A 26,482-nucleotide genomic window follows, 5' to 3' on the forward strand; every position below is an offset into this window, starting at 1 on the left:
GAATCGATGGTTGTCACGCTTGGCAAGCAAAATCCGCGACCGTTGCGCTGCCTGGACAGCTGATCCGCCGAGAAAGGATCAGAACGGCCAACCGACCGTTTTGCTCGCTCGTCGTGCCAAGCATTCTCTTTTTTCGTTTCGATTTAGTCGCGGTTTACTTCGAACGAGACACAGGGAGACGATTCGATCGTTTCGAAACGTTTCTGTGTGGTCGAAGCATGCAGACATCGAAAGCGAAATCCATTGCTAATGCACGTTCGCTTGGATGCGAACGTAGAAAGAGAGTTTCCTGGCAAAGCTTGTGGTCGTTAAGATGATAATCTTTCCAATGTCATCGACTGTAAATATCCTTTAACTCTTTGCACTCCTATGTCAAGTGTGACTCAACATCAGTTTTTAGCTCAGGAGCTGCTTTATCGAGTCTCAGTCGTCATTCTTTCAGTCCCATCTTTTTTTTTTTTTTTTGAAACGTGAGAAAGAAAACCAGGATTGCATCCTGGAAATTGCTTCAAGATATATCGTACACTTCAAAATTACAAAATGCAACAATAGTGTGAATAAAACTGGTATTTAAGTGAATTTGTTTCCTCCTTTATTTATTCAAATTGTCTTATTTTTTAGTTGAAGTAAATTTCAAATAAAACGCTTAACAGCGTTGAGAGCTGCTGGTAACGAAATCGAAATAAAATTCGGAGTGCAAAGAGTTAAAGCTAGATAATTCGTCTGTCGAGAAAGATCGTTCTACGTCATATGAGATTGGAGGTATATTTAAATTTGTCAAACATAGAGAGAAGAATATGGTGAATCTGTCTGGTTGGGGGACACTGACGTTGACCAATGATGTTCCTGAACCTTTCGTGATTCCTCGAGCATCGAGTTGGAAGATTGAAAAAGAGTCGCCTATTAAATAAGGAAGAATTGCTCTCTAGAAATAACGGTGAACTAAGGTTAAAATTAAACGGCACGATAAAAATGAATGAAGATTCGATGGTATCAAATAATAGAACTCGTGAACGAGTCGAACAGAATTATCGATTGCGTGTCATATTTGAAGAAAGAACGCCTCTGACCAATCAAATTGGAAAGTAACCATGGCCTAGGGTAATATTATCCTCCAAATACGTTCACGTATTCTTTCTCGTCGTTTGTTCAACGATTTTACGCTAACCATTAACGAGTCGACAGCTCGTTCTAGTATCACCTCTTCTAACGTTTCAGAACATGACCTTGGTTCCACTGCTTAATTCGTTTCTTTCGCCTAGTTAACTATTAAAAACTATCGCCAAGGGAAACGACGCTCTTTCAGTTCTTTACGCGATTCCAACTATTTTCTGTAAAATTCCAAGAATCGCGTAGTTATGGCTGACTTTAAGAAATTTATTGTAGCAATATGTATAGGTGCAGGGGTAACGATTATAAATTAAAATATACTCGATAAACACATTTATCTACATGGAAATTCATGATAATCTTATCGCTAATCGCGTTACTCTTTGTCAGACTACCAAGTATCATTGACCTCATATATCGAAAAAATATTTGTCTTTCATTACACTCGAGACCAACGAAAAACACTCGTAAGATATTAATTATTCGATTCATTGAATATAATTTGCGATCAAATTTGTTCTTGTTTATATTTACGCAGCTGATTTACAACACTGTTTACAAACTAATTGCGACATAATCTCCTGTAACGAATCAATGTCTCCATTCGAAGAAAGCTGATTGTGGAAACTTCGTTTTTTTTCTACATGCTCGTAGCAATATCTTCTCGATATGCAATCAAATCTACTATATACTCACAGCCTAAACAACAAATATTATTTACTGATAATGAACCACATCGTTGGTCTTATCATCCACGAATTCGAGCACAGAGATCATTCTTTCGCGATCTTGTTTTATTTGCAAAACGATTTGCAGCACAGCGCACAGACAAATACAGTTTAACAGGCAGACGTATAACCGAATTTTATTTTTACAAGTGGCGTGGCCCGGCGCGATTTACCTTGTGCAAGCCGATCAGACTTGTTTTTCGCGCCTGTTCCAAGAACCATGCGCAGTCTCGTTGCAATTATAGAAACGCGAACCGATGACCACGTGAATAATAGTTCCGCGAGCTATGCACTAAAAATGTACTAAAAATGTACTAAAAATGCTATGGCAAGTTTAAACTGAACAGAGGATTTATTGTAAATGGCTGCCAACAATTTCCGGCTAGATCGTAGTTCTCTGTTTCGATTTGAATTGTTCACGTTTCTTTTAATAAGACGCTTTGATTAATTATAGACTGTTTTCGTAAATGAATACGAAATTAGGTTTCGGTTAGATTACTTTATTATCTAATATTATAAAATAGTATTCTTTGGCCAACAAATTCCAGAACATCGTATTCTATGCGTTAAGTATGCACGATATAATTGTGCAATAAGCTTTGAAAAACGTGTTATCTCGACAGCGCAACGATACCGCACTGTGGCCGGAAGCTTCTGCCAGCCACTGTATTTGCCAATTTTTATCAACGCAAGGTTTAAAGTGCAAACGGATTCTATAAACGTTGCTGTTTCCAATTTCTTTTTATTTGTTTTCTTATTCATATGTTTTCTTTTAACAAATTTAGATTTCGAGTACCTATATATAATTCGACGTGACACGATAGTTGAACACTTGGGTTTGTGAATTTTTGCCACAGATCGAGTACGAAATAAAGATAGTATTGAATTTAAGCAGTGAAATCGTTTTATTCCTGCACTTGGCAATTTCTCCGAACTGTTTTCGATCTGATAAAATCAGAAAATGTGTTAACACCGATTCGTAAAATTTTGTAACCGGGACTAACATGCCCGACGATGATGCTCCATAAATATTGATGAAAGAGAGTCCTTCAATGAGATCCATGCAACCAGACGAAAACTTACAAATAAGTTGTACAAATATCGACGGACATCGTCTGTATCCTTGTGAAATTAGGCATATGGATAGCTGTGAATCATCGAATGTAGCTAGACATTTCCACAGAAGAGAATGAGCAAAATAGTTGCGGTGAAGCGAAAAACTATCTCAAGGACGCTAAAAGTTTCGTTGCGCCGAATAAAACAGATCGCGGCATCGATCGAATTTCCTGGTATCGCATCGAGCGTACGTTTCGCGACCTCAGCTTGGATTTTGAACCTTTCTCGTCCGATAGCGGCCGCGCAGACGAGCATTGTCGTCCAGTTTGGCAATAACAAGTGAGCCTGTGGCGATAAGAGCGCGAATAAATATTTCTCGTTGCGGTGCAAGCCGGCACTGGCCTTGAAAAAGCGTCCCTATCCGAACAATCGGCGACTGGCGCGAGTTCGAGGCGCAGTGAACGGTAACAACTCGTCGCTTGTCAAGCTGACAACCGCCTTAAAAGCGTAACGTGCGCCCGTTTGCTCGCCATGATTCAATCCGCGTATCTCTCGGCCAGAAAAATGCTCATACGTGACCAACCGAATGCGTTCCAACGCTCGTGCACGCTTGTACACGCTTGTACGCGGTCCACAGGCCACGAGTATCTCTATCGTTAACGTTGCTCGGCGTACAGCAATTAAGAATGAATTACGGCGAGGCATGGTCGACGAAAACCATGTTTCCTACCCGTAGTAACGGTATCTACCAGTTTTGGCTGTTGGTTCGCAGCGATGCTTGTTCCTTAACGAAACGTAATTGTGTGGAATGTGGCCACGAAAAACGAGGTAGAAAGGAACAGCCGAACGGACACGCTGAGATTTCAGCGAGTTCACTGGTCGCTCGACTGAGGAATTCTTAAGCGTTCGTGGTTTCAGTGGAATGATACTCGTTCTGGTGAGAAAGCTCCGAGTTTCGGTTGTGTTTCAAAGTAAAGTCAGGAAATTAGGTTAGAACGTCTAATGTTTTATACGTGGAATAGCATCGCGACGATACGATTTGAAACTTATAAACATAAAAGTATAGTTTATAAGAATAGTAGAAATGGGGAAGCTGAATCGTAATGCAACATTTTTAAAAAACTGCAAAGAATTAGTCGTAGCGAAACGGTAACAGTACTCTCGCTTTCTACGTTGCCTATTTACGCGATTAATTAAAAGATATCTTCGAAATATAATTTTATTGTGTGTCGTATAAATCGTATAAATGATCAATGTCCTAATTACGATCTCAATTATTCCGTTGGTAACAGCGTATCAGCTTAGTTACTTTCGATCGAGTGAATCGGAACAATGCGAAAGTACAACAGAGCCAAACTAATTAAGATAATCATCGAGATAATTAATCTTCGTTGGAAAGTAGAATCCCAAATTATTATGCTAATCTGCGCGGTGTTTCCCACATACGCGAAGAAAACAAACGCCGCGACCGGTATACCGCTAACGCAAAGTAGAGTCGGCCATGATTAATCAGCCTCGCCTCGTTTCCGTCTTGAATTCAGCTGCTCCGCGCGCAAACTAACAACGCGCGCGTATTTTTATCGCGGAAGCACGAACAAGGTAACCGGCGGATTTTTACAACATGGCTGGAATGTACCCCGTGTCAAAGTCAAAGTCAACGATAAGACGATAAGCATGGAGGGAATGACCGACAATTCGCGCGTCACGTCGCTCGTCTTTATCCCATCTCGTTATCGTTTTCGTTCGCTCGTTATCTCGACCGCTTGCCGTCGGCTCGCGTTTGTCTACCCAAACGACAAAGTGACACATTCGATCGAGACTCGACGCAAGGAAGTACATACGTATCATGTCTGATGATTTGCCGCTACTTCGATGTGCTAGCGTCCTCTATCGTTTCGGGTAGACGCTGGTCAAAGACGCACGCCGTTCGACGACGTAAACAACGCGACTGCGCATGCGCCGTGCTTCCCCCCTGCGCTCTTGCTCTTGAGTCTTTCACTTTTTCCGTCCTACTTCCTTCGTATATTGTTCTCTGTTGCTCTTACGGGCCAAGCAACTGCCGTTTCACAGTGTTCTCGATGGTGGCGCTGACCTTCATAATGGCGACGATCTCACCGGTAAATCGAGATTTATCGCAAATTTTTCCGAAGAATCCCGATCATTAAAGAAAAAAAAAAAACAAACAAACAGATGTTGATAACGGAGCAAGGATGGCTCCTGAAAATATTACTCCATTTGCGAATCGGTCTCTTTATACCATATTTCTCGTTGGCCAGGCACACATTGTAAACAGTTGAATATCCTGATGCAGTTTCATCGTGACTCACGGATGTTCAACGCTCTCCTCCCTCCCTCTCACGTGCTAGGAACGATTCTCTTTCTGTGTTCCCTGTGTCGTCGACCTCTGTTCTTGCTTGGAAATTGCGCCGAATCTGCCGTTCCAGCGTGTTTCTGTGCCTCGTGCATTTTTTACCGCTCAAATTGCTACACATTGGCGACGCCGAACAATGACAGACCTCAGGCTAACTTCTTGCTCTTTGTGCGCATCTATTATCGCCGATGCCGCTCCAAACACGCTTTAGTAAACAATAGCACGCTTTGACGCGCGCGCGTACGCAGCGTACAAACAATACGCGAATTCAAAACCGAGCGTAAAAAACGCTTAAACCTTTTTGAATATCCACTCGTTTCTGCCTATCTATTCGTAAAATGAAAGAAATAGATGTCAGAAAGCGCGTGAAACTTTGTACTGTTTTTCGTGCGCGATTCTGTCGTTTCCAGAGTTTTCAAGCGACATCGTCTTATCGTGCCCCGCACTTACGCTAAAACTTCCTAATCTCGGTGCGTTCATATCGACGTAACTTCGACCATGATGAGGTACCCCATAACAAACCCATAGATTTCTCGTCACCCTGTATACTCCATGTTCGTGCGTAAAGCATTCGTGTGTTAAGAAGGGTCAACGTCCGACCCTCACCACACGCCACGGATCGACGCGCCAACACACAGAAGCCTGGTTTGTTTTGGTTTCCCGGGCATTACCCTTGCCTCCCCACTTCTTCGCAACTGACTCCTCTCTCTTTCTTTCTCCCTTTCTTACCCGCACCGACCGTATAGTCATCTCGTTCTTTCTCTTCCCGCGCGCACGATACGTCCGACGCTAGTGGAAGGTAGATCGGCGTGTTATACGGTGACGACGCGATCTCAAAATGGGAATTGACATCGAATTAGCGTGACGTCAACGAACGTACACGATGACTAGGTAATGCTACCCGACGATGAAATACCAGAAAAAGGAGATATATCTGTATATCGATGCATTTCATAAATTTGAGGTTCGAATGAATTGAGCATTGCTATACTTCGATAGCTCGCTAGGAAAAGTAACGATGTAGTTGTTTCGAAACAAAACAAATAGATAAGCAACGGTACTAAATGCAAGTTATCGAAAGGTCGAAACAGTAAAGGATTGAAAGGAAGCACGGCGTTGTTTCCAAGGCAGTGAGCATGGCGAGTGTGACGCGCGGAGAAAGCGAGAGCTGTGGAAAGCAAGTTATTGCGGTGCAAGTAGTTTCGGATCGATTTTCATATCCCGTGTCTCGTCGTGTTCGTTACGTTCACCTCGAACGTGGTGAACGTTTGATTCGCTGCTATCCCGCGGTGCACCTATACGCGTACACTACTCCACGATATACGCACCAAGTACTCTCGTGATGGACGCGAAATAAACACGCGGCTGCACCGCGAAGAGAGACCTTGCTTGGAATTTTCATTCGTGGAGGACGCTGTATGTATAATCGCATGCACGGTCCAATTATAAGCAATTCGTACGCCACGATACGAAACGGACGCTATGCGTGCGTGACATTAGCAGATGGATTCCAGAGGGCGTGCATGCTTGTGCGTGTGCACGATGCAGGGAGAGAAGGGAAAGAGAGGAGATCGTCGCGTAAACGAGCCTGAAGCCCTAGGGTAGATGGCCCCGGCGTGGTCCGATCCGAGCGGAGCCGCGTGCATCCCCATCTATCTATCTATACTACCGGCAACATGGTATCGCGGCGCGCGATGCACCCACGGACAAGACTACTCGCCTAGCGAACTCGGCAACCCTGCCAGCTCGCTTACTTATCCCTGGCTCACTGAAAAGACCGCCACACCATCCAGAGCAACACCGAAGAAGATCGTCTTTCTCTTCGGCTGGCGAGATTTACATCTCTCTTTCTTCGACTCACGGTACTCCTTTTGGATCATCTCGCCAATGGAACGGACCGTGACCAATTACATCGGTCGTATTGTGCACCGTGTTGCACTCGATGCAACCTGTTAACACAGCCTCGTGTGTATATATAGCGTATACTACCGCGTATTACCGTACACGCTTTACAGACCACCGTTTCTTTTTTTGGAAACGAAACTGGTCGAACGATTATGTGATACAAAGATCGGAGGATATTTTAGAAAGTCTGTTTACATCTTATCTACATTAGGTGTATGCGTAGACGTAATGATACTACACGTTCATCGATATGGACAGCCTCTATTCGTAATTATTAACCAACGTAACTGAAAGTCGACGCGCTTAAGAAGGGAAAGAATCGACGCTGACTTCTTCGGTACGAGGCAAGGCAAGGCAAGGCAAGGCAAAGCAAAGGGAAAACATTGCCTGCCAACCGGCATAGAAGGTCTGTGACCTCGGCGATGCCTATGCTACGCCGTGTATACGCCGCTGGCCGCGTGTACCGTTTCAGAGGTGATGTCACGAACGGAAAGGTCCTTGAAGAACTGAGAGCAGCTTTTCTCGAGCGATTCTTTTCCTGTTTTATGGAACTTTGAAAACCGAGACACACCGGTACAACACGTTTTCCGTCTGACTCATTCGATAAACGGAGGGGAGATTCGCGTCATCGAGCCTGAACCGCGTTCACGGTATTTTTTACGATGTCAATTTCTACGATGGAAAAAGTTTGTTCCCTTTTTCTAATGCGATATTAATGGCGAGTTTTAAACTCGTCAACTGTCGCGTCGGCCATTTATGTTTGACGGTATTGACTTTGAAGCTTTGTGTAACTGTAGGGGTTTCCAGCGTGTTGTTAAGGTTTAGTTTCCGAGTTAGTTCAGGGAAAAGTAACAATAGCAGTAAATGATAATTGCAACTGTGCTAGAGCAAATAATATTCTTTTTGTAGAATCCACGCGACATATTTGTAATTAGAATTATTGTAAATCTGAAGTTACACATCTTGGAAACGTGTAAAGATATTTTACGCGTAAATTTAATTTTCATTTTTCTATATCCCTACTTTGTGAAATTAAAAGCATTTTACTGCTTTATGAAATCTCTTTATCTGTCAATCTTCTATCGTACTACACGTGGCAATAAAATCTTGCAATGTTCACCGTATTAGATTTGTATCAAGAGTTACAATTTGTAAACCTGGTGCAGACTCGTAGCAAATATATTTTTCGATTGTGCGATTATTAATTTACGAGTTTAATAGTTCCATTGTTAAGTGTCTTTGATACACGTGTACTTCTTGGCGTACAAGAAACGAGTCCTTGAGAAGTAACTGTCACGGAGATATATGTTGCTATGTTCTCTTATCGCTATTCGATTCCAATGCAAGTGTACTATAATGTCGTATCTGGCTACATTTGTCACTCTCTAGCAATGTTATCTATATTCAGCGGTGTTATTTAATATTTAATTTTATAGAATCACACTTTCAATATTAAGGGAAAGAGCGCGGAACCTGTAATGGAATATGTAAAATGTATATTTTATCGACTAAAATTTGTGGATCATCGATGACCCACGCAGCGTGGAACATAGTTTTAATCGTTCAAAGCGTTCCTCAAAGTGTCGCCACTCGCGGCGTCCTTCGCTTTTAACCTTTCGTGATTTGAGTATGCCTGCAGGCGCAGCCAATGTCAGACACGAGTCGTGTCGAAATTTTCAGCTGACACTGTCATACACACATATAAAACATCCTCCCTTTTCCATAGCGAACATTTGCATACGAACATTCTCATGGATATCTTATAAAAGTCAAGCGTATTTCGTGAACATCTCAAGATGTAATTACGCAAGACAGATTAAGGCGTGTGCTCTGTCACTTTTTGCCAACCGTGGTATAATCTTGCTCGCGAACAATAAATCTCTTAACTTACATTCAAAACACTGTTTCTCGCTACATTACTTCGAATGTGCATTACCCGATAGTTCAAGCGTTTAATTAAGAGATAAGACGCGCAAGGAAAGAAAGTTGTTAGTTGAATTATTGAAATCGAAAGATTTGTATACACGAAGTTTCGTGTCTTCGTAAATCATTCGTTTTCGGAATAATAGAACTGTTCTGATTTCGTATTCCTGACGTTATGTTTAACTAAATGCAAGAGAGATCGATACATTCAACGAACGTAGCTTTAGAATGTCTTCTATCATTATCTTTTTTTATTATTTACTGGACAAGTTGGATTGCCTCTTTCTTCCTGTGTTTCGATAAAAGAGTATATAGGAAATTGAAGTAGACGAGTATGAAACACAACGCGTGTAATTATCACTTATTCTGCGAAGAATTATCGATTGGAAATTTCATGCTAACAACCGGCTTTCGTAAATTGCAAGATTTAGAGATTCTTGAAGAATGTTAGATAGAATATTTGGCTAATCGTAAAACCAATAACCTTAACCTACCGATTAAGCACAAAACCCAACAAATTAAATAATCACCTAAACCTCTCGCGTACCTGCGATTCTTACGTTTCCCCGAAACCTAACCTCAAATTATAGGTATAAAATGACACGTTCCACGACATATAAAAAATTCCATATCTGCATCACCACGCGTGCTTGCATCGTCAATTTCCAATCGTCTCGCATCTCGAAACGGTCGACTCTCTGGAAAACAAAGCGGCATAATCATGATTTCGCGTCTGTTCCGTTGCGTGCGGCAGACAGAGCCGTGTGAAACGGTTGAAGGAAGGATCGCGGCACGATCATAGCACGACCGCGTGGCCCGACCAAGCGGTGTATCGTTCCTGGATCAATAGCACGTGATCGCGCCGGCACTGAGCTGCCGGCCCGATATAAACAAAGAAACGTGGCGCGCAGCGTACGCGCCGACTGCCGCGCATCGATTTTCGCCCGTGCGCCACTGTGCTTCGCGCGATATACGTACGATTCACGCTACGCCGCTCTCGTCGACGGACCGTGAGACGTCGTTAGAGGACGTCTGAAATCCTTCACGAAATATTTCGGCACTACGATCGAGACTGTTCGAAAATCATATGAAATTAACACCGACTGTATTTGTCTGAAATTCGCGTTTCGCGAGTAGGTGAGTTGCTCGCGGATCCGAGGTGGATTTCAAATTTTTCCAACTTTGCACTTACAGCCGTACAGATTTCTGAATTAATCGTGAAATTTGGCTCGATTCGAACGTTTTCGAAATGTTACATTTACGATATAGTGTGTTAGAGTTTCGAACGGATTTGCAACTCACTACTGCGAACAACTCCACGCAACAACGCTAATCGACGTGTTAATAAATTCTCTTCGCTCTAGATATCGAATTCTTTCTCTACGAGGAGGAAGATATACGATGGATACTAAAAACGCTATCGCTTTAACGTTCAATCATCTTCGTATTTATCAATTCAACATTCCTATCATCGGTCTAACATTTGAAACAATCACTGTTATTCTTCTGACACAGTACGAACTATGTTAACGTAGAAACTAACAGATGATAAATCTATTCGATCTTTTTGATTTTAGGCGAACGCAGCGATAGTGTTCAAATGCACTTGGCCAGGCTGCCTGGAAATCAAAGCAACTGTGGCGCTTATCGAGGAGCACGTGCGTCAATCACACTTGGGGTAAGTTTAAGCGTAGTACCGTAAGACGCAACAAGTCTCGTGAAAATCTAACGAGCTCTCGGCACACCGCGCTGTATTTTATCGCGTCTGTTGCACGAACTCGTGTGCGCTACGATTAATCCTCGTTTCGTGAATATGGTCACAGGTTATCTGCAAGATCTATATCTATACTCTTTCGATTGTTTATCTTTTCTTCTAACATCTTCGTCCAGTTGCAATCAGAAAAGAGATACGATATCTTTCATCTTTAGATAAGCCATCTATCTTATTTGTCAACTTGAAACAATCCTATATTCACCACATCTGCGCTACTTCCCAACTTACAATACTCAAAGTTGGAACGGCCCGGTATCTATCGTCGCGAGTATAATTTTTCAAAGCCTTCGCCATCCAAGCATTAACCTTGAACCAAGCGATAAGATAAAACTACTGGGCATGCCGGACTTCGTGAACATCGGGAAGAGTAGATCGTTTTCGTTCACGCGCGAGCAGATTGTGTATACGTTCGCACGCGCTGATATAGGCACCTTTAACGAGGATCACGCTTATGTTTCAGGCCGAAAAAGTCGAATGGCTATGATAACGAGGAAGACGACGACATTTCTGACCACGAAGAAGAATTTTATTATCAAGAGGTGGCGGTCGATCACATGAGCTCTCCGCCAACGATGTCACATCGAGACATGGCCAGGCCTCCGCACGAAGATCCGGAATACCAGAAACAGCTCCGTTTAGAGGCCACTTCCGCCACTACCAGCACAGAAAACGTGATGGTGGGCATCAGAGAACGGAACACTGCGTTCGCCATCTCGCAATCGCCGGTACGTCGCATTACATTCGTGTTGATTCCGACTTGGACACGTTTATTGTGGTAGTTCGAGCAATTCTTCGAATCGAGCAATTTTTGAGAAGCATGGTTTAGCAGAATGAACGGTTGGTTTGTTTCCCAAAAGCCTGGAAACCACGAAGAAAAAAAAGTTCTTTCGTTTTAATACACGCCGTGCATTATCGATCAAGATTACGTTAGTTGCTAAATCAGTAAATTCAAACGAGCCAAATAAACGCAGTCCAACCGTAGTCCAAACGTAGAAAGAAGCAAATTACAAAAGCCCTTCCAATTACTAAAATTTGATTTCTCTTTCCACAAAACAGGGTACACCGATCAAGCACATAAAGTTGTCGCCCCGGCCGTTCCAGGCGTATCAGCAGAACATAGGCCTGCTGACGGTGTCTACCGGCAAGATGCCGTCGTCGCCGCGACGGATCCGCGGCGAGACGAAGAAATGCCGCAAGGTCTACGGTATGGAGCATCGTGACCAATGGTGCACACAATGCAAATGGAAGAAGGCCTGCAGCCGTTTCGGCGACTAGGCCAAGCGGCCGCCCCGTTCGTATGTCCGCGGGCGGAGACCGTCGCCGAGCCGACCCCAGAGTTTGCCAATGCTACGTTAAACTTCTCGCCAACTGCCAGCAAACAACAATTGCAAATTTCCACAACAGTCGAACAGTTACAGACAGCCACGAGTTGTAACAAGTCAAGTTACGAACGGTCGTCGTCGTCGTCGTCGTCGTCGTCGTCAATTGTGACGTTGTTGTCGTCGCGGCGATGGCGACCACTCGCTTGATACAGGCGCGATGAAAGCGCGTTTTCCTCTCGCGTGGTTCGCGTTGTATCATGGTCACGGGACAGCGAAGACGTATCCTGCAGTATCGTCCACCATCTTCCGTTCGACCGGATCCATATATAAATAGATTCGAAAAAAAAAACGAAGAAAGCGCCAAAGATCGAAGAACGATCTCTGTGTGGTCTGTGATGTTCAGCGCGGCTCATATCGAACAGCGAAACACCACTTCTTCCTGTTTTTTCTTCTTATTCTTCTCGCTAAACCCGTCGTGTTTCCTCGCCGTTCTCCTCGCTTCCCTCTTTTATGGAAACGAGGCGATGAGAGGGGCACGGGTCAAGAAAAATACGTCAAATCCCATGACGGATGGCGGGTGGTTAGAAGGACTGATCTCGCGTTTGTTTACTACGTGGTAAAAAAAAAAAGGATATAGAATCGTAAAGGAAAGAATCGTGTTTGACTTGGTCTAAAATACACAGATATATGTTGCGTTGTCGAGCGATGGTAGAGCGGAGAAGAAGAAAATCGAGTGTAACGTTGTAACGAAAGGAAAAAAGAAATAGAAATAGAAGATCGTTGACCGATCGTCGAACGATATCTTATCACTCTCGTCTAGCACTTGGCAAACTCCGTCAGGGTCTTTTTAGCCGTAATAAGGGGTTTTGATTAGTAGATAGCGAATAATTGGCGTACTGGACGAGGCGTCCTTAGACTGTCGCGCCCTCTCTGTCTCTCTTTCTCCATTCTTTCTCTTTGTTATCTCTATGTAGTCTTTTCTCTCTTCCTGTCTCTGATGGAATGTAAGAGGGCTCGGAACATGACCTCGCTTCCGGTTCGCCAAAAAACAAGAATTTTAAAAGAAAAAAAAAGAATCTTTCCGTGATTCGTTAGGTAAAGAAAAAAAAAAAAAAAAGAAAACAAAGAGACACGCGACTCAAGAATCGTACGGATGAGCACGCGTGCCTCTGAAAATACGTGCTGGTTCCCGAACCGACTCTTAGGTCATTACAATAGGTCTTCCTTCATCCGACGAGAGCGTCTAGGCTCCATTTCCTCGCTGGGCTCTCTTGGCTTGCCTTTTCGAGGGATGTGGATGGTCGTCACGCGATCCTCGCAGAAAAAGAGAGTCCCCGTGGGTCCGTGTGTCACGCGTGCGTGTCCCACATCGTGGCCGTTCGTTTGTTCGGCTGATTATTCGTCCGTTTGCCTCACGGTGGCCCCTCGCGTGCGCTCGCATACGCGTATTCGTCAACGAATATTCGCCGATCTTTAGAAATATTATCGAACGTATATTCGCGTAAGATCATTTCAGCTGGTCTTGAAATTGATGCGAGACGAAACGAACGAATATTCGAAATTAACGCGCATACTATCCAGAAAGTTGATTGGGAACGGAATATTTTTAAACCAGAAAAACTTGTGTCGAAATATTTAATCGGAAGAAATTAACGATCGCCTTGAAATTTTTAATATTTATCCGATGAATATGTATGGAGGAACATATTTATTGGCGTGTAATGAACGTTTCATTCTCGTTACCCGAGACTGTTGCTTTTAAAAATTTCATAAATCCGCGAATTTATAATTCGTGACTTTGTATTCGCTGCGAGTCATTTTTAAGTATACTTCCAATAAACGAATATTCGCGCGGTTCGCTTCGTATCAATTTATCGACTCGCGTAAAAAGTCTCGCGTTCCGTGGCTTTAGCTAAAACATGAAATATTCGTTTGCGAATGGCACGTTTCGTGGGGGGTCGATATAGTATAATTTCTCTGTCGTATGTAATATAGCGTGGGGGACGTACGCGACGCGCGTTCCGGACGAACGGAAGACCGTGAAAACAAATCGAATATTCGATTTGACCGATTGTTCTTCCTTGAAGGACGCAGGCGGGCATGTCTAGAACGAAGATTCGCCGCGAACCTACAGGCAATTGTGATATTTTTTCTCGAAATTTTATCGAATTAATTAGGCGAATCACCGTGGGCCGATACTATAAATTAGGCATGAATTTTATTGGGATGACGATGGGTCGACAAAAAGCGACGAAAATAATACGACGTGTCGATAAGGTAATGGTTTAAAAACGCAGGGAAAAGAAAGAAGGGCAAACGCGCGGAAGCAAAATTTTATACACCAATTGTTATACTGCCAGATTAAAAAGTAATTCAATGAAACGAATAAAAAATTATACGAAAAAAAAACAAAAAAAGGAGGTATAAAAACGAAGGAGAACGATTAAAATATCGTTTCGAGCTTCGTATACGAAAAAATACACACACGCACACACACCACGAAGATACCATCGTGTGTGTCAGGCTCAGGCTGCTTGCTAGCCTCCTCTCGACGACCTAAGACCGTGTTCGCCGATAGAAGGAAAAACGAATAATAAGAATATGAAGCTGCATGCACGAAATTTCGGTATAGATAGATAGGCTTCGCAGTTGAATCGATCGATCGATTGTACCCTAGCAGCGAGATTCTCTTTTCAAGATCTTGCTTTCTGATTATATACATATGTGTATAAATGCGTTTATATATATATATATATATATATATATATATATATATATACACACGTGTATGTAGAACAATGGAAAAAGATAAATGAAACATATAAAATTTGTGAGGCAGGTATTAAACGTTCAGCAACTTCTTTGTCTGTCTATCGCGGGACGCTTCTACTTTAAACCAACATCGTCAAATGTGCTCCCTTCTCGCTTTCGATCGTTCGCACGACTCGCGCGTAACTTATATACGAATCATCTTTTTCGGTTATCGAAAGAGACGATAATAGAATAAAGAGTAAAAAAGAAAAGGAAAAAAAAGGAACACACATAGAGAGAAAAAAGAAAGAAATCATTTGATCTGCATAAATTTTGCGACGTGATACACGGGTGAACTCGTACGCATCAAGTCTCTAGACGACGATATTATGTTCGCTTTGGAAGAGGTTGCTTCGAAACGTAGCGATAGATTTCGTTGTTGTCTCATCGACTAATTTAAACTGATCCTTTGTCATTGATGTTTGATATTATTAGGACCGTTGTTACTCGTTTCTGTTAACGAGACCAGCGTCTCGTTCCTTTTTTTTTTTTTTTTTTTTTTTTAAACGAACACCGAAACGAAAAAATTCAAAGGGTATTTCAAAGACTGTAGGTATATATTTAACGTCCGTTCGTTTCTTTCCCTCTCTATTTTAATTCGTATTTACGGAGAGGAGACTACTTCCATCGTGTTAATCGATGCTCATTTTTCTAGTACAATTTAATCGCGCGACGATGTTTTTCCTCCTCACACACGTGTTTTATCCTTGTTTGCTCGCATAATTTTACGGTTTATATCACTCTCGAATCGTGTATCGATATTTAATATATATATCTATATATGATAGTTATATGTATATTAACGTTGTAAGTATATACATATATATATGCCCGTTTTAACACTTTAACGTTACTTGAGATTAAGAGATTCGTCGGGCGAATAAACATTTAAAAAAAAAAGGGGAAAAAAAGAAAGAAAGAAAAGGGAGGAGAAGTGTCAATTACGGAGTTCTTTTTTGTGCAAAACCGTGTCAAATTCCGCGGAGAAAAAGAAGAATCACGAAATCAGACCAATTATATTATTATCGTGGCGATACATTACGTTTTCTCGCGACACGCGCATACAGGCACATAGAATCATGTATTTCCGAACCAAAGACGCCGTCGTATCTCCGATCGTGTTTACCAAATTTCAATCGATCTGTGGAGTTCAGGATTCTCTTCGTCGAGAACAAGTCGCTTAAACACAGTTCGTCATTGTCGTACCACGAGGATTGTGTAAATCTTGCGAAATAGTTTTTCTATTTCTTTCTCTTCTCTTTTTAATACTAGATACATTATCTACGTACTTAGAAAAAATCTATTTTCTTTTGTTTCTTCGATCGGTTTGACTGGTAGCGGACACATAACAATACGAAGACCGCGCGGTGAAAATACGACAGGTCCCATCTTCGTTAGTTTTCTCACCTTTAATTTGATCTTTTCAATATGAAGCAGTTTGAAGGATTCTCCTTTCGCAAACAGATGATCAATCCACAATGTTTTTATAAGACTCAAATAACATTAACTTAAAACGTCGTCAAAGACTACGATAAAATACATCTTTAATTCGAAAATTAAACGATAAGATAATCTTCATATGGAATCGATCGACACTGATCGAAATTACTCTACAAAATATACGGGAAATGCTATCGTGTTATCGTGTTCTTCACCCGTGGCCTTCGTATCGAGTCTCAGTGAATTTCCTGAGAATAGAATTTCATAGACGAATTAGAACGGCATAAAGTATTAGTCGATGTCACTGTGCTCGATCGAACGCAAGAACTTATGCCCGCTGATCCTAGAAAAAAAGAAATGATCAAGATCATTGAATCGTTACGATTTTACAAAGGAGGATTTCGTAGGAACATTCTGAACGGAGAATGATTCCTCGTGAACTAGTTTGCGAAATGAATGTCAAGGAACAAATAAGCGAAGAAAAAATAGGAAATGAAAGTCGCGAATTGAGTGCAAGCTCGCGTGAACAAACCGCGAGCGTGCATAGGATAGAAAGTAATTGCCGTCCAAATAGGTTCCTTTTTTTAAATCAAAATTACCGAACCAAAATGCTTTCTCGGCCGTACGATTAAAATCGGCATACTTTTCCGGAAAACCACAGTAGGACGCCGAATAATGCTACGAGTGGAAGGAACACAAGGGGTAGTTTGAAAAAGTGGATCCCTTGATTATTGATCGTTAAAAAGAAATGAAAAAATATCGGAGGCAACGAAATCAGAACATTATATTGAAAATTTTGTAAAACTTCTGTTTTCTACAAAATATTTTTTCATTATTAGTACAACATTGATATATCATGCGATTAAGAATTTTTTACACGAAACCTTAGACAAAGATCTTTTAACTTAAACTTTCTTTTTATAGGCAAATATTGTGTGTTTTTAACACAGTTTTACGTATGTTTAATGTCAAAGAAGCGATTATGTATTTCTTTTGTTAAGACGCTTTTAAGGCACAGCCTGCACACTCTAATATCTTAATTTTTATTCAAATTTTAATCAGCGATACCGATCTTTTTAGTACGTTACGAGAATAATTACTTTTCTTTTGTTTTTGGCATTATTTTTATTTCTTATACATGTATAGAAAATACACGTACCCCGCGGTCCCACAATTTTTTGAAATTTACAGAAATTTTGATAGATCGATCTTTTACAACGAGCCAAGTATGTGGTATTATTCGGCACAAGTCAGACGAAATTTTAATTTCTCTCGTATCCGTGTAGAAGAAACGGAAACATTGTCCTAAACGAACGAGCATCATCCAGAAAGGAAAAACTTGATTTTACCGTTATGCCTTTGAACAGAGAAAGGAGTTCGAACAAACTGACGCTAGATCATTTCTTGCGTGGAGAAGTGTCAGAAGCGAAAAGAGAATTTTGGCGGGAATTCAAATAAAGGCACTAACGTGGAAACTCACAGTACAAGGTTAAACGATTGTGCCATCTGAAATGCCAAATATTCTCTGGTACTTTTATCTTAAAATAAAAATTCGAAGAAAAAAAAAAGTATAAAAAGCAGAAAAAAAACGAAAAAATAACAAAGAATAACAAAGGTAAGTTTGTAGGGAAAAAAAAGCAAAAAAGATGGACATTTAACGCGAAAGAGAAACATTTAAACGCGATGAGAACGGAACGAGAACGAGAACTTAAAAGTTTCGTAACGGAAGCTTTACAGACTTAAAGATACCTCAGGTTTATTTCATATACGGAAACAACGGTGAGGCCGTTTTGATCGAAGCAAATGTGTTCCGGAAAAAAGCGGGACGACTCGTTTAAACGATAGACGCGTATCTTCGCGATCACCGTCTGTCATACTGGTTGCCCTTCTCCCGTTTCGATCAAAGTGGCTAGCCGATAGGTACTGAAAATATATTTCATACGTATCTCCTCGCGAAGTAAACGTCAATATTACTTAGTCGAATTCGTTGCATCGAGTCGTGAACTCGATTCGTTATTATTGTAAAATATATGTAATCGCATTTAATAGATCGCCTGAAAACGTTCAAACGCCGGGGACGAAAACCTGGGCCCGATCATTTTCTGCCGACTATCCTCCAACGACAATATGAATGATTAGGAGAAAAAGAAAACGTCGTTCTCGCGTCTACAGTGTTGCCAGAATGGACGTATGTACGGTGATTCGATCGGACGATCGATTCCGATCGAATCGGCGGATTTTCTTCGCACGATGCTCGCAATTCGTCTCTCGCGGACCGATGTATCGTTGAGATCTCGCGCAGTGACAGCTGAAATGGCCGTGTAAAAAGAGTCCCATCGCCCCATTGGCAACACTGTACGGCCGCGATAGCCGAGCATAGTCCGCGCGCGTATTAACCGAACATTCGATCGATTCGACAAGCGAGCCAATTAGGGGCGATCAAAATCCTATATTGAATGACAGCAGAGACAGCGATCGCCCCGGATAATCAATCCATGGGCTCTGGTGTGTCCCAGCACGATCGCCGAGATTCGGATGGGAAAGAAACAAGAAAAGTCGCGGAGAAATTAAATGGCCGGGATTATCATACCAAAACGATCTCATATCGATTTAATGAAATGCAATTTTTGATCGTGCGGTCGACCGGGGGCGCCGTTCACACACACAAACACGGTAAACATATTACATTACATAGAAGCATGCTGGATATTAAAGCGGCGACATCTTCGCAAGTGCGAGGAAAATTCATTGCATGTACCTGTTTAATAAAATCGTCGCTGACCGACGCGGGGCAGAAGGCGAGACGTATTTATAAATTGATTTCGAATCAATCAAAGCGGAATCCCTTTTGCCGCTGGCCGCCTTTTAGACAGCGTTTGCACTTGGTCGATCGCACAAAGTAAAGACATATTATTAATAGTATATTATATTATATTATATTATATTATATTATATATATTATTATATATTATATTATATTATAATTATAATTATATTATATTATATTATTACCATTATTAATTATTAATTTTTATTGATTATTATTATTTCCATCGTCATCGTCATTATCATCATTTCTAACAAAAAAAAAAAAAAAAGAACAAGCTATTAATTAGCATTACTATCGGTAACGATCATGTGAATGTCAGAGGAAAGGAAAAAGAAAAGGCAAGATAAAGATGCGCGAGATTCTTATCGACGCGTTATAAGGAACTTGTTAGTATTATGCAATACTCCGTGCATCAATATGTATAACAATGGATTAAGCTATCCAGCTATCCAAGACGTATTATACAATTGACCATAAGATCCGAAAGAGGGCTGGCACGGCGTGCAACCAGCGACTCTTATCAAATATTTACATCCGTATATCGCTGCAGAAGCTACTATTTATCGAGAAAAAAAAACAAAATATAGTGTCATAGGTTAATGTAAAAGCTGCTGTGGTTATGTCACATTATACAACGCCTGAACGATTCGAGCATATATCATCCGTGGAACGAGTCATAGATGGAATAAAAAAGATGGAATTTCATTGAAATGTAAATTTTATTGTTGGACTCTCTCCCGGTAATAAACTAACCGGTAAAAAAAGTCGCATTGACTTATTAATTCATACTTTCCATACTTCCAAGATTAAGTTGCTTTAATTTTTTTTTTCGTTGACACGTAGGTACATGCCATCGTACGATACGTTTGCATGAATAGTCAAGTGGCAAAAACAGAGTTATCGTGTTTATTAAAGTAAATTGTAACGCGTAAAAATCTATGCATCGATCGCGTAAACAGTGCAGAATACACATGTATGTATGTATAGTATTAAATAAATTATATTGTGGTGATCATCTTTCAAAAGTTTAAACTTCGTTTTTACGTATTTTTAACGGTTCTTTTAATAAATAGTAAATTTAATAGTAAATTAAGAAAGAGAAGTAACGAATGAAAATTATCGTGTTATTAGGCTTTAATAATTTATTAATAATTGAATGAATGAAAAAAATGAATAATTGATATTAGGTTTTAAAAATTTAATAATTGATATATATATATATATCTTTTTCAATACACAGAGAGTATTGAACAATTAAAAAATTTGTAGTCAACGTTTTATTTTTTCTAGATTATTTTATGTATTAAGTAGTTTCGTTTCTATATCGGCAATAATAGAGACGATATATTGAAACATTTAGCTGTGTATTATTAATTTTAATATTGCATTGTGATAGTAATGTAAATAATTTAGTGACTAGAGTATCACTAATTCTTATTTCGACTGACTAAGGTCTTTCAATTATATATCGCATAATATTTATTTTGTTGCTCAAAAAAATATGCGTATATACATATATACATATATAATCTATCAGAACGATAAAAGAAGGCGAATATACGTCTAGAGGGAAGTTTTATCGCTGTGCGCTTTTACTCGTGCCATAATGAGACATAATCGCAGCTTCGGACATTCACCCGGCCAAATAAAAGTTTTTAAGCCACTTTGTGAAATTCTTTTCGAAATTTAAAGGCGTGTATCCTTGATCGATCGAATTTTTAAAGTGATTCTGTCCAACGATCTTTCTGTATCCTAAGCATGATCGATATCTGCGATGTTAGATTATTAATTAATATACTAGATAGAAAAAAAGAATAAGAAATATTAAATCCTACAAAACTTTTCTCTAAGAATTTATTTAATTCCATAAATTTACTAGCAATTAACATTCTTTACATTAACAAAATTACATATATTTTACCCGAATAATATTATAAAAATGTAGTAAAATTTCAGGTTACTTCGTTGTACGTTAGGCTTTGTACATAAAACGAAAAAAATGAATAAAAGAGAAAGAAAATAAAATGTGTATAATGGAAAGTGTTTAGAGATGAAGCTTCGATGAATTTTCTACGAGCACAAATTAAGTATGTACACCGATTCGAACAGGTCAATATCAGAGAGTACAGTGCCCCTAATCGATCAATCGACAGTCCATTGAAGTTTCATTCGTTTGTGCTTGCTGAAAATGCTGCTCTTAATTACTTGTCGCGACTGTATTTAATATTCCGTCGAACCCGTCACTATACCCACTCTTAATACACGAACACGCACATACACGATCATAGAAACGTGTTTAGTAATTAACAAAAATCTTCAATATCATCTTTCTTCTAATCGTAAACAGTTTCTTGGATCCGTAGAGCTGTATCGATAAAGTAGTTGCAGTAATCGTTAGCAATATTTATAGATATCTGAAGAATGAAATTATAGGAGGCGCAACGAAATTTTCGATATTATTAGACGTACTATAAAGTAAGAATCTGCAGTGTGATATGGATTGCTTTAGGAAAAGAAAACATAATCATTAATTATTGGTATTGGTATAGGATGAAGCTTTTTCTCGACGCGTATCACGTAATCAGTGATATAACGAGATAGTGGTATATCTGTCGCTGGTAGCACTGGTAATGTATACAAGATGATCTGTCAGAAATGACACACCTAATTATGCAAGTATTTCCTTTTCCATTGCAGATACGAAAAAATGTAGAAATCAAAATTCAGACATTTTTTGAGATAAATAACAATTCTTTTTAGAAGTACCTTATTATTTTACAAATTACACAGGTTTAACCATTTTTTTTTTTTTGTAATACAACCATAAATTCAAGATATTGTTTTTCATAACATACATGCGTCGAGTAACGATCGAACATAATTTTCACTTTTTACATTTTTTCGTATCTTTAACAGTGAAGAAAGTATTCTAATTTCTGATGTACTACCCTATGTAATTCGTACATATTGTTCCAGGATATATAATGTTTTAAAAGGTTATGTTTGAGAATTTTTGTCCGCGTTCTTCGCGCGTCGAAGACCAAAAAAGCGTGGTTCATACCAAGGAACTAAGGCACATATTCGAGTGCACATTGCCAACGCGTTACTAATTAGATAATAGACGGCGGCGAATTTCATTTGTTTTATTAGATAATAAATATTAAGATACGTAACATCGACGCGCGCCACGCATACGAAGACTCCTTTTACGCAAAGACTGTTTTATCTCCGCGGTGTGTCCGCTGAGACTGTTTTGGTCTCCAACGTTGCACACGCGGGATTAGATAATAAAGCATATCAGGATCGGATTATCGGGTATCGAAAACTGGGCGTACAAACGGTACCCTGAAACGAATTGTCATCTTCGCGCAATAATTATGTTCGTTCGACACGACCGAGACGCGTTTCCAAAATAGTGAATATTATCGAAGAGAACATCGATCCGATACTGAGAATGCTCATAACTCGATCCGATTCAACGTACATATATGTTCGTTGTGATCAGCTGAGCGGATCGTAGATAACGATGTAGAAAGTACGTTGTCAAAATGACTCCTGTGCTTGTATACTCCTACATACATACATACATACATATATAGAGGTATACACACGCTCGTCTTACGACGTTTTTTTAAATAACACTACCCGATACTATTGTATAAATATTTAAACGCAAAGCCATTTTTAAGAAATGTTCTCTACACACGGTCATTCAATTTGAAGAACAATAAAACGAAGAAAAGAAATAAAGACGAAGATAATTCGTGAATCGTTCGAACGGTGAAAATATCGCACGTAGATATTTGTTACGATATCGAATTATCAGCGTCACAACAAGTCGACCAATCCAACAATACACAGGGGTCAAAAACCTGTATTTGCAATACACTAATATAGCAATAGGTGTCCTGTGTTTTTATACACGCCCTCTTTCCGACGCGTGTCAACGAAATCTAGCACAAAGAACGAGAGACGAACAGCGGTGCATTGGCGTCGCTAAATCGCATCGCCCGATATGGCCTTTCATGCCTGCTGGAACACCTACAGCATGCATTGTTCGACGAATCGTTTTTATTACCCGGGCTAAAGTAACCGATTGCACCGTGTGTTTCCGTCGATAATAAGCTCTACCGACGAATTATAACACACACTGGAAACACACGAACACGTTCGTTTCGATAATACAACTTTTTCTCTTGCAGCAACGGGCCTAACCCAAAATTACGGAACAATTGCGCGCGTAGCAAAATGTTACGTGCAAAACACCTCTTTTTTGTCACTTTTGCAATCACCATGTGGTTATCGAAGCAATCACGAGTATAGAAAGCGAGTTACATTTCATACATCCAGTAACTTCATCGTTAACGTCGTCATTACCTCTCTATTCTGTGAACGTTCATTTGTGGACCTGCGTGAACAATGCAAGCTCGTTGCTTTACAAGTTCACGATGTATTTATTGAAGACACACGTTACGTATTAACGACTTAATATCTCGAGATGGATAAGAAAAACGATGAAGAATTTAAACAACAAACTACAAAGTATTTTGACTTATTACCTAATCATTACATTTCACTATTTCCAATTGAATTAATTATGTATCGTTGTGTCTGTCTCTCGCTCACCTTCCCTCTATCTTCGTTTCCATTGACATTTCGAACACGGAATTTTGTGACAGGGTATAATCAAACCTCTAAACACAGTATCGTGAAGTTCGATTCTTTCGAATTCATAAAGTATTATATAACATGTTTAATCAATTTTACACTGGAATACCGTATTTTATACTTTAATTACGGATTTCGTATTTTCTTAATTTATGATTCAGGATGAAAAAATTACTTGGATACAATTGTTCCAATACCAAAAAAAAAAAAGAGGAAAGATTTCGGTTATTACATCAAGTACGTACTGATTGGTTGCATGGACTGTACTACTTAATGTGTCTGTAACGAAATGGAAACAATCGATCCTTGAAAACATCGATAAAGATACTTTGCAGAAGCAAAATGACCGTAAAAACTGACATAGGTGCGTTGAAAGAGCGCTTCAAACAGAAAAGCTGTATTTAAAATTGTATTCATATTGTATCGAACATAATGCAGTGACGACAGTGAAAATGTATTTGCAAAGTAGGATTAAGCACAGATAAGTAAAAAAAAGAATGACATTGTAAGATTCGAAAAATGAATTTACCATGTGTATTATAAGAAAAAACATAAATATTTAACGACAAATAAGAAATCTCAAGCTACCTATACGCTAGCCGAATATTGTATAAGCCTTTTGAGATCATTGTTATTACACATAGAAAGAATTAATATAAATGGTAGAAAGTAGTTAATCGATCGACGACGACGACGATGACGATGATAAAGAACGAGATAATAATATATTATAGTCATATACGACTAATATTATTAAACATTATATTTTATTAATTATTACGTATATATTATATATATATAATAATGATCAATTATTACCTATATTATATATATAAATATATACCAATTCAAAAAAATATATACATAGACATACCTATGTAAGTATTGTGTTATATAGAATATATGTTATTATGAATTCTTCTGCATTATTGTTTTCCATTATTTACACCTTCTACTCGTTACATAATATATATTACTTAAGAAATATCTAAGACATTAGTGATCATTAAGTTATCTCAATGTAATTGAGAATAGTAACCATTAATGAGATATGCGATTAAAATGGCTTGTATCGCGTAAAAACATGTTTTACGTAAACGATTAAACAACTGCAAATCGGTAAATTACATTTAAAGAAACATGTTCCTTCGTCATAAATGCGCTCGTAACAAGTAAATGATTAAATGTGTTTCATTATAATTATAGCATTGTATACTTGTATATGACAATTGTATTTTAAAAGTAAGAAGAGAGTTAGAAAAGTATCTTTTAAAATAAAGGCTACATTTTTGATTTGAAAAGATATAGTTTTTATTGCTGCTTTCTATTTATTTATCGCTTATTTATCTGGCATTATTATCTGGCAACATCCTTCCTATATCGCAACAGTAATTTATCAAATTCAAGTATAAAATAGTAAAATCTCAAATTTTTAACTAGAAGAGTATTTTACTAATTTACATTACTAACTAGTTCGCAATCAATAAGAAAGAAAAGAAAGAACGATAGAAAATTCTCGAGACACACGCGTTACTGTAGGCGTGTTTACAACACAGTAGAGTGTTTACAACACTCTAATAAATGTTAATTTATGCCTCCATATTTGAATATACGCAAGACTAATGACGAAAGGTTGCAATCATGTTGCAAGCTGCTGACGTATGATCACCCTTGTACTGTCTTTTTAACTCCATCAGGTGATTTGTATCTCCATGATCTTAGTAAAAGAATTGTGGACATTTTACAGACGCAACATTTCTTAAAGAAACGGAGTCAATGATCCAATGAAAAGACATAAGACTGCATTCATTACAATAAATGAAACATTGCCAAATCTCCATGAGAAGGCATCAGATTATTTGTTAGTCAACCTGTCATCCATATTCCATTTTTTTTATAATAATGTTCATTAAATGAATAAATGAACACGTATTAATTAGACAAACCTAAGCTGTACGTAAAGAATAACGGGATAGCAATGAGAATAGCAGCGAATACTATGTATACTATGTAATTAATAGGTCACACACTTCACACAAAATTATATGCTCTAACCGGTCTTTACAGTACGATGTTCAATAGTCGAATAATATTCTGCGACAGAATTTTTGTCTGTAAATTTGATATTGGTAGGAGAATGTTTAGCCGGGCACCAAGTCGAGTGTGTTCAAATCAGCGAATTCATGTAAAATCTGTGTACTGCGTCTATCAACAATAAAAGTACAATATTAAAAACATGCAAAAGAAATTAGAAATTGTATATTTCTATAATATTTATGTTCATCATTATATAGATTGAGTACACATATAGTTATATGCAACTGGAACGATAATTTTGGAGAAAAATTGCTACGTATTTAATTTTTTTCCATTTTAGCATGTTCAGATCGCAGTCTTTGAAATTAAGAGTACCTGTTTAAATATGCATGCATATTTATATGGCTGTACATTGTACATATTTTATATGTATGCAATTACGTACACGTAACGAAGCAATACGTGTGTATCTCACACATGTAAGTATGTATATCGCTGCATAAGAAA

General features: G+C 39.2%; 1 protein-coding gene across 2 annotated transcripts in view; it reads left to right on the top strand.

Moving 5' to 3' along the window:
- The window catches only part of LOC117207230 (zinc finger protein 395), a 91,819-nt gene extending 77,195 nt beyond the window's left edge, over nucleotides 1–14,624 (top strand). For both annotated transcript variants that reach the window (XM_033447220.1, XM_033447221.1), the window contains 3 exons: nucleotides 10,671–10,771; nucleotides 11,328–11,592; nucleotides 11,924–14,624. In XM_033447220.1, the coding sequence (XP_033303111.1) occupies nucleotides 10,671–10,771; nucleotides 11,328–11,592; nucleotides 11,924–12,142 (585 nt within the window). In that variant the 3' untranslated portion in view covers nucleotides 12,143–14,624. The remainder of the gene's footprint in view (nucleotides 1–10,670; nucleotides 10,772–11,327; nucleotides 11,593–11,923) is intronic.
- The last annotated feature ends 11,858 nt before the right edge of the window (nucleotides 14,625–26,482 follow it).

This window comes from Bombus bifarius, unplaced genomic scaffold (assembly GCF_011952205.1).
Source record: "Bombus bifarius isolate JDL3187 unplaced genomic scaffold, Bbif_JDL3187 scf7180000008026, whole genome shotgun sequence".
Taxonomy (NCBI): domain Eukaryota; kingdom Metazoa; phylum Arthropoda; class Insecta; order Hymenoptera; family Apidae; genus Bombus; species Bombus bifarius.